Source organism: Saccopteryx leptura, chromosome 10, assembly GCF_036850995.1.
Source record: "Saccopteryx leptura isolate mSacLep1 chromosome 10, mSacLep1_pri_phased_curated, whole genome shotgun sequence".
Classification (NCBI taxonomy): Eukaryota; Metazoa; Chordata; class Mammalia; order Chiroptera; family Emballonuridae; genus Saccopteryx; species Saccopteryx leptura.
This window is the reverse complement of record NC_089512.1, coordinates 12,082,489-12,095,798: the sequence shown is the minus strand read 5'-3', so window position 1 is coordinate 12,095,798 and position 13,310 is coordinate 12,082,489. Positions and strand designations below refer to the sequence as shown.

At 43.1% G+C, this 13,310-nt stretch overlaps 1 protein-coding gene across 2 annotated transcripts in view; it reads right to left on the bottom strand.

Moving 5' to 3' along the window:
- The window catches only part of ULK4 (unc-51 like kinase 4), a 418,647-nt gene that overhangs the window by 384,197 nt on the left and 21,140 nt on the right, over nucleotides 1-13,310 (bottom strand). For both annotated transcript variants that reach the window (XM_066351269.1, XM_066351270.1), the window contains exons 6-12: nucleotides 9,613-9,714; nucleotides 8,804-8,887; nucleotides 6,438-6,513; nucleotides 4,138-4,230; nucleotides 1,489-1,604; nucleotides 1,289-1,358; nucleotides 417-513 (exon numbers count right to left, since the gene is read on the bottom strand). In XM_066351269.1, coding sequence (XP_066207366.1) covers nucleotides 417-513; nucleotides 1,289-1,358; nucleotides 1,489-1,604; nucleotides 4,138-4,230; nucleotides 6,438-6,513; nucleotides 8,804-8,887; nucleotides 9,613-9,714 — 638 coding nt within the window. The remainder of the gene's footprint in view (nucleotides 1-416; nucleotides 514-1,288; nucleotides 1,359-1,488; nucleotides 1,605-4,137; nucleotides 4,231-6,437; nucleotides 6,514-8,803; nucleotides 8,888-9,612; nucleotides 9,715-13,310) is intronic.

Here is a 13,310-nt window from a genome sequence, read left to right as displayed (position 1 = left end):
TTGCATTATTCCATTTATATAAAATGTTCAGAATAGGCAAATCTATAAAGACAAAAAAACAGATTAGTTGCCAAGGGGAAGGGAAACTGAGGAAAGAGGAGAGGGCCTGCTAATGGCACAGGTTTATTTGTGGGAGGAAGAGAGTGATGGTTGTAGAACTACGAAAAGGCAGAGGCCCCGAACTGTGCGCTTTATATGGTAAATTACAGGGTATGTCAATTACATCTCAATAAAGCTGTTATCAAAAAAACTATAATGCACCTCTCAAGTATACTTACTAGAAAAACCAATGACAATCAAGGAAATGACTTAACTGTAAATTCTGTAATCACGAACCCAGTTCAGAGATCAACTTGCAATTATTTTTCTGAAACTGTATCTCACGGGGAAAGAGAACAAGTGCCCTCTCTGCTCACCTTGGTCGGCGGAGGAGCCCTCTGCGGAGCGTTCTGAGTCACGTCCTCGCCGGGACTCAACCCCGCCGCGGAGCTGGTTCTCGGAGTAGGACGAGAGCTGAAAATACAGACCGGCCAACGTTATTCCGATTCAGAAACTTTACCCTCTGTTTAATATATTTTGGGAAAAATAAAAACACATCTCATGAAAAATGGTAGAATATGACAATTCTATGTGACCTCATTCTATAATATAAAAAACATTTACACTTTAACTTGTGTTTACATGGCCCTATTATTTTTACAACTGCTCTTAAAGTAATTTCCTGCTTACTTTATTGTTTCTTTTGTGTACAGCTTCTATGCTCTAGTCGGTATTTTCTGTTTTTCCTAGAACCCTTAAAACACTGAATTTATTATTTTTTAAATGTCTGCTGATATAAGCAGGATGAACATAATAAAACAGATTAAATATTCCACAAAGGGTGAATAATATTTACAATTTTATTTCAGAAAATGTCCAACATGGGAAATTATCTTGCTACCAACTGACAAGTTGTATACAATCTGCATCTATTTTTCACGCTTCTCCTCCACTTACCAATGACTGCCGTGCTCTCAATGGGCCGCTCCACTACCCTGGGTCTCTGATTTCGAGTTTTTCACAGTTTAAGAAATTCACTCAGATCGCCAGAGTCTTTAGTGAATTCCTTCAAACTCCCAAATAACAGGATTCTCACCTTTCTTCACTTATCTATTTATCCATTCATTATACAAATACTTACTTAGCTCACAAGATTTGCCAGAGAGTGTACAAAGGTTTTTAAAATCCTGAGTGTTCAAGACCAGGACAACCGACGCTGTGACTCCTCGCTGCTCTGTCACTCACATACCTGAGCAGAAACATGGACTCGCTCGTCTGGCCCCCAAGGGTATTGTTAGGTCGCAGCTCAGCTGGGTTTTCTGTGGCAGAAAGGAGAACATCACCCATAAAGGAACAAGGTGTCGTGAGCAGGCACAAACAGACAGGCTTGAAGGAAAGAGACCCCCGTGGGCGGGGCTCCCAGAAGCAGCGTGCTCAGATGAAACCCACCTAGCCTCAGAGCATGACTCCGCCGCTGACCGCTCCTCTCCCTTCCGCCCTGTCCGTTCTGCGGGCTCCTCAACAGCTCCGTGGAGTCTCGTGGTCCAGAACACTCCGTGATGTTTCTGTTGTTCAAGAGGAGACAGTCAACGCAAACTTACTTTTTAAGGTTTCTATATAGGTTTCTGTGCAGAATAAGAGGTTGGAAAAGATAAGTAAATTACACGTGACATCTGGCAAAGCCACGGAGTTAGAAAAGTACTATTTTCCACTGAGTAGTGAAAATGAGCGCCGCTATAAGCTGGGCATTGTACGGAGAAGTCTATATACCTTATCTCTGAAAAGTTAACAGCAGTACTCAAAGTACCAGTAAGCCAGGAGGGAGGTTCCCTTTGACTTTCGCCTTCTGGTGCCGCCCAGTCTGGGCTCACAGGCCGCCCCAAGAGAAGCCCTCTAGTGCTGTTCCAAGCGTAGGAAAGGGAACCCCTCAGGTCAGAGCAGGGGAAATCCCCTAGCACTGGTCCGCAAACTCCTTAGTCAACAGAGCCAGATACCAACTGTACAACGATTGAAATTTCTTTTGAGAGCCAAATTTTTTAAACTGAAACTATATAGGTAGGTACATTCCTTATCGAGGTAGCGCCCGCACGTGGTATTTTGTGGAAGAGCCACACTCCAGGGGCCAAAGAGCCGCATGTGGCTCGTTGGGAACAGCGGCAGCTTCCGGCCGGTGCCTAGAACTCTGAGGGAGGGGCAGCCTCTTCTCTAACCAAAGAGCTATGATACCAAGAACGTGAGGCCAATCCCTGTTGCTCCGCTCTCCCTTCTCACCTCCCACTGTCCTCCTGCCACTCGGCCCCAGACACGTCCAGCAGGACATAAAAACTATAAACAATGACTAAGTGGGGCTTACGGCAAGAATGCAAGGCTGGTTCGATATTTGAGAAGCAACTTATGAAAAAATCCAGGAGAGTCTAAAGAAGAAAAACCACACGATCATATCAGCTAATTCATAAAGACACCTGATAAAATTCAACATTCACTCAAACTGACAAGGGGCAGCTACAAAAACCTCCGGCTCATCGCTCTTCATGAGAAAGGGGCTTTGAACCTACAGTCCGAACCCAGGCGAGGACATCCATTTTCATCACTTCAGTGTCTACTGAAACAAACAAACAAACAAAGAAAAAACCCTATCAAGGGCAATAAGGCAGGAAAAAGAAACGAAAGGCTTAGAGATTATAAGGAAGATGACAAACGAGGGTCAGAGGTGGTGTGACTTGCTGACACTTTGGACCGGAGCCTGGTTTTCTGTAGGAGCTAATCCAACGGTGAGAGCGCAGCTGACTGGACCAGAGAAACTCCGGTTTGGGACAGACTGTACAATTCAGACTTCTCTCTCCAATGCACTGAATTTGCCAAGATTGAAATTAAGACTCAGACAACCATTTACCACGGAATGGTTTGGGGGAGGGAGTCAATTATCAGGACTTTCCCTCTATCTTTAGCTACTCCTCACCTGCTGCTGTCCAAATACCATCCCTTTTGTAAGTGTCCTGGGCTAAGAATACATTTATGACAGAAATGAATTGTATCAGTCAGGATGAGCCAGGTTACGCGGCGGTGCCTTATACCCCCTCAGTGACTCAGGATCTCCTCAGTTATGTCTCCCTCGTGCACATGGCCGTGAAGGCTGGTGGGAAAGCTATGCCCATCATGGTCACTAAAGACCTGGGCCCCACAGAAACTCCATTTTTTTTTTTTTTTTTTTTTTAATTTTTTTTTTTTTTCATTTTTCTGAAGCTGGAAACGGGGAGAGACAGTCAGACAGACTCCCGCATGTGCCCGACCGGGATCCACCCGGCACGCCCACCATGGGGCGATGCTCTGCCCACCAGGGGGCGATGCTCTGCCCATCCTGGGCGTCGCCATATTGCGACCAGAGCCACTCTAGCGCCTGGGGCAGAGGCCACAGAGCCATCCCCAGCGCCCGGGCCATCTTTGCTCCAATGGAGCCTTGGCTGCAGGAGGGGAAGAGAGAGACAGAGAGGAAAGTGCGGCGGAGGGGTGGAGAAGCAAATGGGCGCTTCTCCTGTGTGCCCTGGCCGGGAATCGAACCCGGGTCCTCCGCACGCTAGGCCGACGCTCTACCGCTGAGCCAACCGGCCAGGGCCAGAAACTCCATTTTGACACTGTCTTCCCAATTACCTCACCAGAAGGAGAACTGTGGCAAATCACATCCTGGCTCTTGAAGTTTCTATCCAGAAATAATACTCATCACTTCTGTTCATATTCCATTAGCCAAAGCAAGTCACATGACCACGCCTGACTAAAAAGGGGGAAATGAGATTCCCACCATGTGCTCACAAGGTGGGAAGCCACTCACAGCTGGTAAACAGAACCAAGAACTACGACATTGTATCACTAACTGCAGTTTAAACAACGGATCAGAAAACTGGCTAATTCAAGAACACAAAAATCAGCAAAATCAAGAACACACACAAAAAAATGTCATGACTTAAAAAGGCATTAAACAAACACTTTCCTATTATGAAAGTGTAGAAGTTGTTGCCATTGATGCTGCATTATTAGCAGAGCAATGGGCATGAGTGATTAATAATCATGCCCCCCACACACACAAATATAAGTTAATCCTACCTGACATTGAAATCCTCGGAGCTTGAGTCTTGATCTTTTCTAGTAAAAGCATCCTTCCAAAAGGGATGCCGCAGTAGGCCTGCCCACGTGAATCTTTGTAAGACATAAATGTTAAAATTCTACGTTAGCATGAGTTAGCATGACTTAGCATGGAGTATGCCAAGGATACGTCCGTTGTATAAGTCAGATTTTAAAAAGTATAAGCCTCTCCATATAAACATACCTCTGAGATTGTTTCATACTCTACTCTTTCTGTTTAGTATGCAATTAACTTCCAAATAATTCAGAGTACAGAATAATTCCACGGTACAGAATGAAAGAGACTAACAACTAAGCTTAGAGAAGTCTCGGGCCCGCAGTCCATGGAGACTGAAGAAAACATCTCAGGTTTTCAAAACAGCCAATGGGGAAATCTATAAGTAATCTAAGATTTGAAAGTAAACATCACATATTATCAACCTGTAATTCTGTCTTCTTTTATGTCCCAAGTGAGGTTAGATTATAATAATTATTCTAGGCACCCTACCTGTGTTACACATTTCACTTTTCCAACTTCCCTTTCAGAACTTCATTCAGAAATAAACAAGAATATCAACTTCATGACTATATACAGTCACACCTCTGTTTAGGTGTCAAAAATGTTACCTAGCTAGTTCACCCACATGAAAATGCCTTTCAGCTTTATCTAAAACCCAGACTCACTTTCAAAGCATTACCTTTTATAACTAATAGATTATACCTCTAGGTATACTCATCAGACTCAGAAAGGTCAAGCCTGACTAAAATTTAAAAACAAAGTAATTTAAATTTGATTAATCATTCAAAACTTCTGTATTGAAAACTACACTGAAGAAAATTAAAACACTAATGTTAAAGAATCTGCAATCACATATAATATCCCTTTTGCTCAAGGGCTCTTGAAATTCACTAACAGAGAAATAAAATTGCCAGGAAAGTGGAATTTCTTTTTCATTCATCAGATTGGCAAAAATGTGTAAGAGCAACAAAGCCCACAGCAGGTAACAGCGGTAGAGCAAGAGCTTTCTAATGTTGCTGGAAGCGTAAACCATTTAGCACGTGTTCCTAGAATGCAGCAAATCAATCAAACTTTTTAACATTCTTAGCCTTTGGCCAGCAACCCCACTTAGAGAAATCTATCCAAAAGAGGTAATTGCCCACTTGAACAACAACCAAAATACTCAAAAGGGTGTTTATTTTAGCAGTGTGTACGATGTTATAAATTAAGACACACTGTATGTGTCTATTGTTATTATTGCTATTATAGGTCATCACAAGTCCACACTATAGCCATTCAAAATGACTAAGCAGATCTATAGAGAGAAAAAAGAAGGTTTGAGAGTGCTTCCACTTGTGCATAAAAGCAGGTAATATAAAGATATAAATATGTGGAAATGTAGATATGTTATCCTAAATAAAATATATATCCTATCAAAAGATGTCTAGAAGATTATCTACCAAAAATAACACTAATCCTAAAAGCATTCTACGTGAGCTAGGGAGGTCTGTCCTACAACTTATACGAGAACCAGTTTGTCCTTCTGCAAATTCTCTCTTACAGGTAATGAAGATAGAGAACAGATTATTTTATATGTTATACTAAAGATATTCATCATTTTACCCCCTGAAGCAGAAACCCAAATACTTGCTTAACAACCACCTCCATTCCCCTTCCCCTAGTACCTAGTGGCAGAACCAGAACTAGAAACCAGCTGCTCATGACCAGGTCTGGGGGTGGGGGGGACCCTCATGACCAGGCCGGGGGGGGGGGGGGGGAAGGGGAACCCTCCCCTCTCCCATCCCCCACCCTCCCCCACCCCATTCCACAACACAGAAAATTCACACTGTGCCTATTACCCTGTCGCTTGATATCCCCATTAAGACAAGAGTAGCATAAAAATATATTGCATTAAAATACTATTCAGTTAGTGTTATTGACATTAACTCTCTCCACACATCATCCCTAGTTCAAAGGTGTACGACAGCTTTGGCCTGGAGTCTGCAGTGGGAAGAACGAGAGTGCTTGGCTGGACTCAGGAGTCACAAGACAACCCATCCAGCTACAGATGGGTTGTACAACTATTTAATACATTAAAATAGAAAGTAACTTGAAATTCCTCATGATTACAAACACATGCAAAGAGAAAACACTGGACGTAAACTCAGATTTCCTTTTTAAAACAAGTAATTTGAACAATACTATGTCAGCAGTAAAAAGTCCATGAAATTAAAAAAAAAAGATTCCACTATCCATTCATAGTCAAATTATCATCCACACATACCTTTTCTGAGGATCCTTTTGAAGTAAACCATCAAGCAAATTAATAAAATCTGAAGAAGCTTTAGGGAGAGAAGAATCTGTACACAAATGAATTCCCAAAAAAGGGAGGGAAAGCAGTAAGTCAATGAATACATACCCGACATCAGCGTTTAAAGTCACAGTATCTTAAGCACATAAATTATTTAAAGAAAACAATCTACTAATAACAATACAGCTTCTATTTAAATAGGAGGAAGAGAGGCACAAAAACAATTTTAAAGAACATTTTTTTCTAGACTACAAAAAACATAAATCTCAAAAACTAAGTGTTGATTAACCTCTAGAACAGTGGTTCTCAACCTTTCTAATGCCGTGACCCCGCAATACAGTTCCTCATGTTGCGGTGACCCCAAACCAAAAAATAATTTTGGTGGCTACTTCATAACTGTAATTTTGCTACAGTTATGATTCGGAATGTAAATACCTGATATGCATTATGTATTTTCCGATGGCTTTAGGCGACCCCGCCGGGGTCGCGACCCACAGGTTGAGAACCACTGCTCTGGAATGACTTGATTGAATAAGCCCAGTGAGGTTTACCAGCCTCACAAACTCATCCCTTGTCTCCCACTATTAATTATGGCCTCGTCTTCTGAGGCATCAATTTGACCACTTTGCTTTATAATATACTAGAATTAAAATACTTTCAATCCTCTTTTCTTTATTTTTAGTGAGAAAATAATAAGCATCACAATACTATGATATTGTCCAGTTTCCTTAATCTCCCAAATTTTGCCTTTTTAAATTAGATGTCTAGTTATATACCATGGCCAAATGATCAGTAATGGTTAAAAAAAGTGTCCGTGAAGACAATGGCCAAAGACATCGCCACCAAAGACAAGGCAGTGAGAACTGAGGGCATGCTCAGGCGCGCTGGCCACAGCCGGGCGGGGGACCAGAAAATACTGTAACCAAGCTGGGGCCACCAGCCAGATCTTGACCGGACTCCTGGCACCTTCATTTTCAGACTTCACTCCGGCATAAAAATCTTTAACTTATAGGAGAAAACAACTATCAATATTGTATTAAAAAGTCACTATTATAAGAAATACAATGTGATTTATACAAAAACCAAGACAAAGTTAATAAAAGAAAAAAAAGAAATGCAGTATTTTGTTTTAAGAAATATTGACTACTTTCAAAATAGCCAGAGTTTTGTTTTTTTCACCTAGGGTGATTTCTGAAATATTGATAATATTCTGTATTCCTCTTTCTTCCATTAATGACTTCCAAAAACTTTTTTCTTTTACAAACTCCCAACATTATTTTTTGTAAAGTCCTATTTTCGGTTCTGCGTCTTAAGATGCACTTTTTCTGTGGTGTACAGCAGTATTTTTCAACCACTGGTCCACAGACCACTGCCAGTCCACCAGAAATTCTGTACAGATCCACGGACCAGTGGGCAAAAAACACTGGTGAATTGCCTGACCAGGCGGTGGCGCAGTGGATGGAGCATCGGACTGGGATGTGGAGGACCCAGGTTCGAGACCCCGAGGTGGCCAGCTTGAGCGCGGGCTCATCTGGTTTGAGCAAAGCTCACCAGCTTGAACCCAAGGTCGCTGGCTCGAGCAAGGGGTTACTCGGTCTGCTGTAGCCCCACAGTCAAGGCACATATGAGAAAGCAATCAATGAACACCTAAAGTGTCACAATGAAAAACTAATGATTGATGCTTCTCATCTCTCTCCCTTCCTGTCTGTCTCTGTCTATCCCTCTCTCTGACTCTCTCTCTCTCTGTCTCTGTAAAAAAAACAACAAAACACTGGTGGACAGCAAAGTGCTTTCTTATGTTTGTGCCTCCTTTTGTTCTTCTTTCCTTAAAATTGTTAACAATAGATGTTACACTAATCACAATTTATATGATTAAAATTCCAACACTTAAAATACTACAACCGTATTCTTTTGAAAGACTTTAAAAACTTGTCGGGGTAGCATTCTGATTCATCAAGACAAGGGCTGAGAATGTCTGATTTCTTATTATTCAAACACTAACTAGAAATAACTACAAAGGACATGAATCCAAAGTAAGTAAAAAGTACATACACAAAAAATAAATAGTTTGAGTTTTCTAAACCTGTATCTTTTCATACAGGAACACAAAATAATTGCTTTTTAAATGAGGGAAAACACAATTCTGTGCTTTGTTCTCCGTTTCAGTATATTTAAAAAACAAATCGGCAAAGGGAATGCTAACATTTCTAAAAATATAAATTTGAGATTATTTTTAAAATATAAATTAAGGATATTACGAATCAATAAAAATACACAATAAAATGTATCTTTAGTCAGTGTACAGTGTAAATTATCTGCATTTATGATAAAAATCCTACCTTTTGGAATAGGTGGCAAAGGATCTTCATAAAAAATCTTTTCAATTAATGTGGATACACTTTCTGAAAAGAATGGAGGTTTTCCTGCAATTACATGAAAACTTGTCAATTAAACAAGTTTACTATCACCAATAATTCCAGATAAATCTCCACTGAAGATAGTTCAAGATTACAAAATTTATAAAAATACTTATTTTAACATTCCAGATGATTACATAAAAAATACCTATGGGCCCTGGCCAGTTGGCTCAGCAGCAGAGCACTGGCCTGGCATGTAGAAGTCCTAGGTTCGATTCCTGGTCAGGGAACACAGGAGAAGTGCCCATCTGCTTCTCCATCCTTCCCCCTCTCCTTTCTCTCTCTCTCTTCCCCTCCTGCAGCCAAGGTTCCATTGGAGCAAAGTTGGCCCAAGCGCTGAGGATGGCTCTATGGCCTACACCTCAGGGGCTAGAATGGCTCCGGTTGCAATGGAGCAATGCCCCAGAAGGACAGAGCATCGCCCCCTGATGGGCATGCCGGGTGGATCCCGGTCAGATGCAGCAGGAGTCTGTCTCTCTGCCTCCCCACTTCTCACTTCAGAAAAATACAAAAAATAAAAATAAAAAATAAAATAAAAAATACCTATGTATCAAAAAGTTCCTGGGAATCTGCATATGCCTAGATAACAAGCAATCCAGCCAAAATCAGTACAGATAAAAATTTTGAAAAACCAGGTTTTTCACATCTCATAGGCAAAATGTTTGCAAACTAGAGATTTAACCTTTGTGTCTGTCCAGCTCCGACTTTAAACTGAACCAGGAAGTAATCACCTGAGAACATTTCGTAAAGCAGACAGCCCAGAGACCAGAGGTCACTGGCGATGGAGAAGTCAGTCCCCTTCACCACTTCCGGGGCTGTGTATACAAGTGACCCTAAAAACAAAGTATAAAGAACAACTTTGTTAGGCATGCGTATTGTTCTCAACACAGACCTACCTACCGGAAACCTGATGAGGTAAAAAAAACATGGGAGGAAAGTATGCCCGTGAATATAATTTCATGTGTATTTTTCAGTTTTCTAATTTGAAGGTTCCATGTTACAAGGATATGTAAAAATATAGACAGATTTCAAAAATCCAGCTAAGTTAGCAGTGTTGCACATTCAGGTATAATTATCCTTTTTTAAATTAACAAGTTAAATAGTCAAAACAAAAGAACCTTTGATTATAATATCTTGATGAGGATGTGTTAAGTTATGCAGCGGTAACAAGCCCACATCCCCAAGGGCTGAACAATAAGGCTTATTTATTATTCAAACTCCAGCCCACCACACGTCAGCCCAGGGCCCTGATCCCGAGACAAAGGCCCAGGGGGACAGAGGTTCCGTCCCACAGATGCTTCCTGTCATCAAGGCAGGGGACAGCACACGGCCCTGCACATGGCCCTGAACGTCCCCACCTCACAGTGACTCACGTCCCTCCTGCTCACACTCGCTGGCTTCGGCCAGGCACAGACGCAAGCCGACCCCGTATCCAGGAGAACAGGAAATATTAGTGAACAGCGCTGGCATGTATCACACACACTCTGCACAAACGTTAGTATCACACAGAAATACCCAATTCTAGAGCTAGAAGTTCCCTTATTACTGGTGAGAGAAACTGAACCTCAGAGGGGTCCCCTCCTGTCCCTGCAGTCACACAGCTGAGCCGGTTCAGAGCACTCGCCCGACCCCAGGCTCCCGGTCTCTCCCAGGGGCACCATCTTTCCACTCGCCTAATGCCTCTCATCTTCCAATAAGAACGTTCTTTCCACGAAGTGAGTAAACTGAATCACTTAGAGCGCAAAATTCCCCTGGATTAATTCCAGCAAACGGCATCTCCAGGGCCCATCGCAGCCAGATCAGCGGCTGGTGTCCTGAGGCATGGCTTTAAAGTTCTCCTAGGTGACATTCTGCTGGACTATCGCATTCCATACCCACATGCGCTCACTCAACAAACGCTTACGGAGGGTCTGTGTGTCTGCACATTGCTAGATGCTGAGGAAACAAAGACAAATAAGACCCCCAGGAGGCCCAGGTACCCTGCCCAACACTTAACAGGCAGTTCACTAGTATTTGTTCAATGTGTCTATCTTCCCCAGATAGAAATGTAAGTTCAGTGAGGTCACGGATTATTTTTATTAAGTGTACTGGGGTAAGATTGGTTAATAAGATCATATTAGTTTCAAGTATACAGTTCTGTAATACTTTATCTGTATCCTGACTGCCTTGTATATTTACCACCCAAGGTCAGGTCGAAGGTCAGGGATCTGCCTGTTTGTTCACACCCATACACCCAGTACCTAAAACACGCCTAAGTTCTTGTTGAGTAAATAAGTGTTCAATTAATAAGTAAATGCAGTAACAAACACATGAATATGAGGTCCACAATCAAGTGGAGAAGAGCAAACACAGGAAAGTAATGACTGCAACGGCGAGTTCAGTGAGAGATCTATGCACAGAAGATCATCACAGCAATAGAAGACGGGAACTGACGCTAGAATGGAGCCGACGAAAGCCTGCCAACCAGAGGGACAAAGCAGGTTTCCTGCAGACTGACCCCGGAGAGAAGATCGGAAGGGGAGGCCCCCCAAACAAGGAGAACAGCAGGAACAAGGGTGTGGAGCTGGACATGCACAGGGAACTGCAGATATGGGGTGCAGCTGGAGCCCAACGCAAGAGGCAGGGGTGCCGGGAGACAAGAACCGGGTCAGCCTGGGTCCTCCGAAAAGCAGGCACCAGGAAAGATGAACCATGTAAGGGCCATCATCGAAAATGCCTGTGAGAAAAAAGGGGGTGAGCTGGCCGGACCGCATCACATGCCGGACCCCAACGGAAGGAAGACGGAATGGAAATACCCTAGACTGGCACGCACTGTACGAAAGGGTTGGCAAGGTCATCGGGAATTCCCAGCCCAATGCTGGCCATCCAGTGTCTTCCAGGAACGGGCCCGCTTAGTATCCCTGCCATGCTAGGCTGTCAGCCGGGTGCAGCCCGTGGGAAGTTGGTCCTCAGCTCAAGCAGCAATGATTTCCTCCTCGAGGGGCTGGGGCCGTGGTTTATTACTCCCTGTAGCTGAGGACCAGTGATATGCACCTGCACAGCCACCATGAGAACGGGGGCCGTCAGGAACTAAATCTGAAAACCTGAAATCTAACCTGCAGGCAGGAGGTTCTCAACTTGAAACTCATTTCATCAATCAGCCCTGATCTCCAGCTTCTCTTGGGCAAAACCAACACTGGGCCAGGACTGGGCCCAGTTCAGCATAACCCCCACCACTCCGCCTTAAACTGGGCCACTTGGTTCATTTATATAACTTCCCTGCACCTGAAGTTTGGGACTCTGATCTAGTCCAACTCCCTAACTTTTTTCTCATTTTCTAATTTTGAAATTAAATTTAATGGGGCAACATTGATCAATAAGAATACAAAGGTTTCAGGCGAGTATCTATAGCATTTGAACTGTTGACTGCTTTGTGTGACCATCACCCTAAGTCAAATCCTTCTCAGTCCTTCTTTACTCCCTCCCTCTGGTAACCACTTCACTTTTATCTATGTCCACGAGTCTCAGTTTTATATCCCACCTATGTATGAAATCATATAGTTCCTAGCTTTTTCTGATTTACTATTTCACTCAGTATAATGTTCTCAAGGTCCATCCATGATGTAAATGGCACTATGTCATCCTTTCTTATGGCTGAGATAGTACTCCATTGTAGATATGTATACCTTCTCTATCTCTCTGTTGAGGGTCACTTTGGCTGTTTCCATGTCTTAGCCACCATGAATAATACTGCGATGAACATGGGGGTGCATGTGTCTTTGCATACCAATGTTTTGGAGTTTTGGGGGTAGATACCCAGCAAAGGGATTGCTGGGTCATACAGTAATCCTATACTTAATTTTCTGAGGTTCCACCATACTGTCTTCTATAATGGTTGTTCCAGTTTACATTCCCACCAGCAGTAAATGAGGGTTCCTTTTTCTCCACAGCCTCTCCAACACTTAGTACCTGTCTTGTTGATAACAGCCAATTTAACAGGAGTAAGGTGGTATCTCATTGTCATTTTGATTTGCATTTCTCTAATAGCTAGCATAGATGAGCATCTTTTCATTTATCTGTTGGTCATTTGTACATCTTCTTGGGAGAAGTGTATGTTCAGATCCTCTCTTCATTTATTTTTTGTATTTTTCTGAAGTTGGAAATGGGGAGGCAGTCAGACAGACTCCCGCATGCGCCCGACCGGGATCCACCTGGCATGCCCACCAGGGGGCGATGCTCTGCCCATCTGGGGCTTTGCTCTATTGCAACCAAAGCCATTCTAGTGCCCGAGGCAGAGGCCATGGAGCCATCCTCAGCACCTGGGCCAACTTTGCTCCGATGGAGCCTTGGCTGCAGGAGGGGAAGAGAGAGAGAGAGAGGAAAGAGAGTGGGAGAGGTGGAGAAGCAGATGGGCGCTTCTCCCGTGTGCCCTGGTCGGGAATCGAACCGG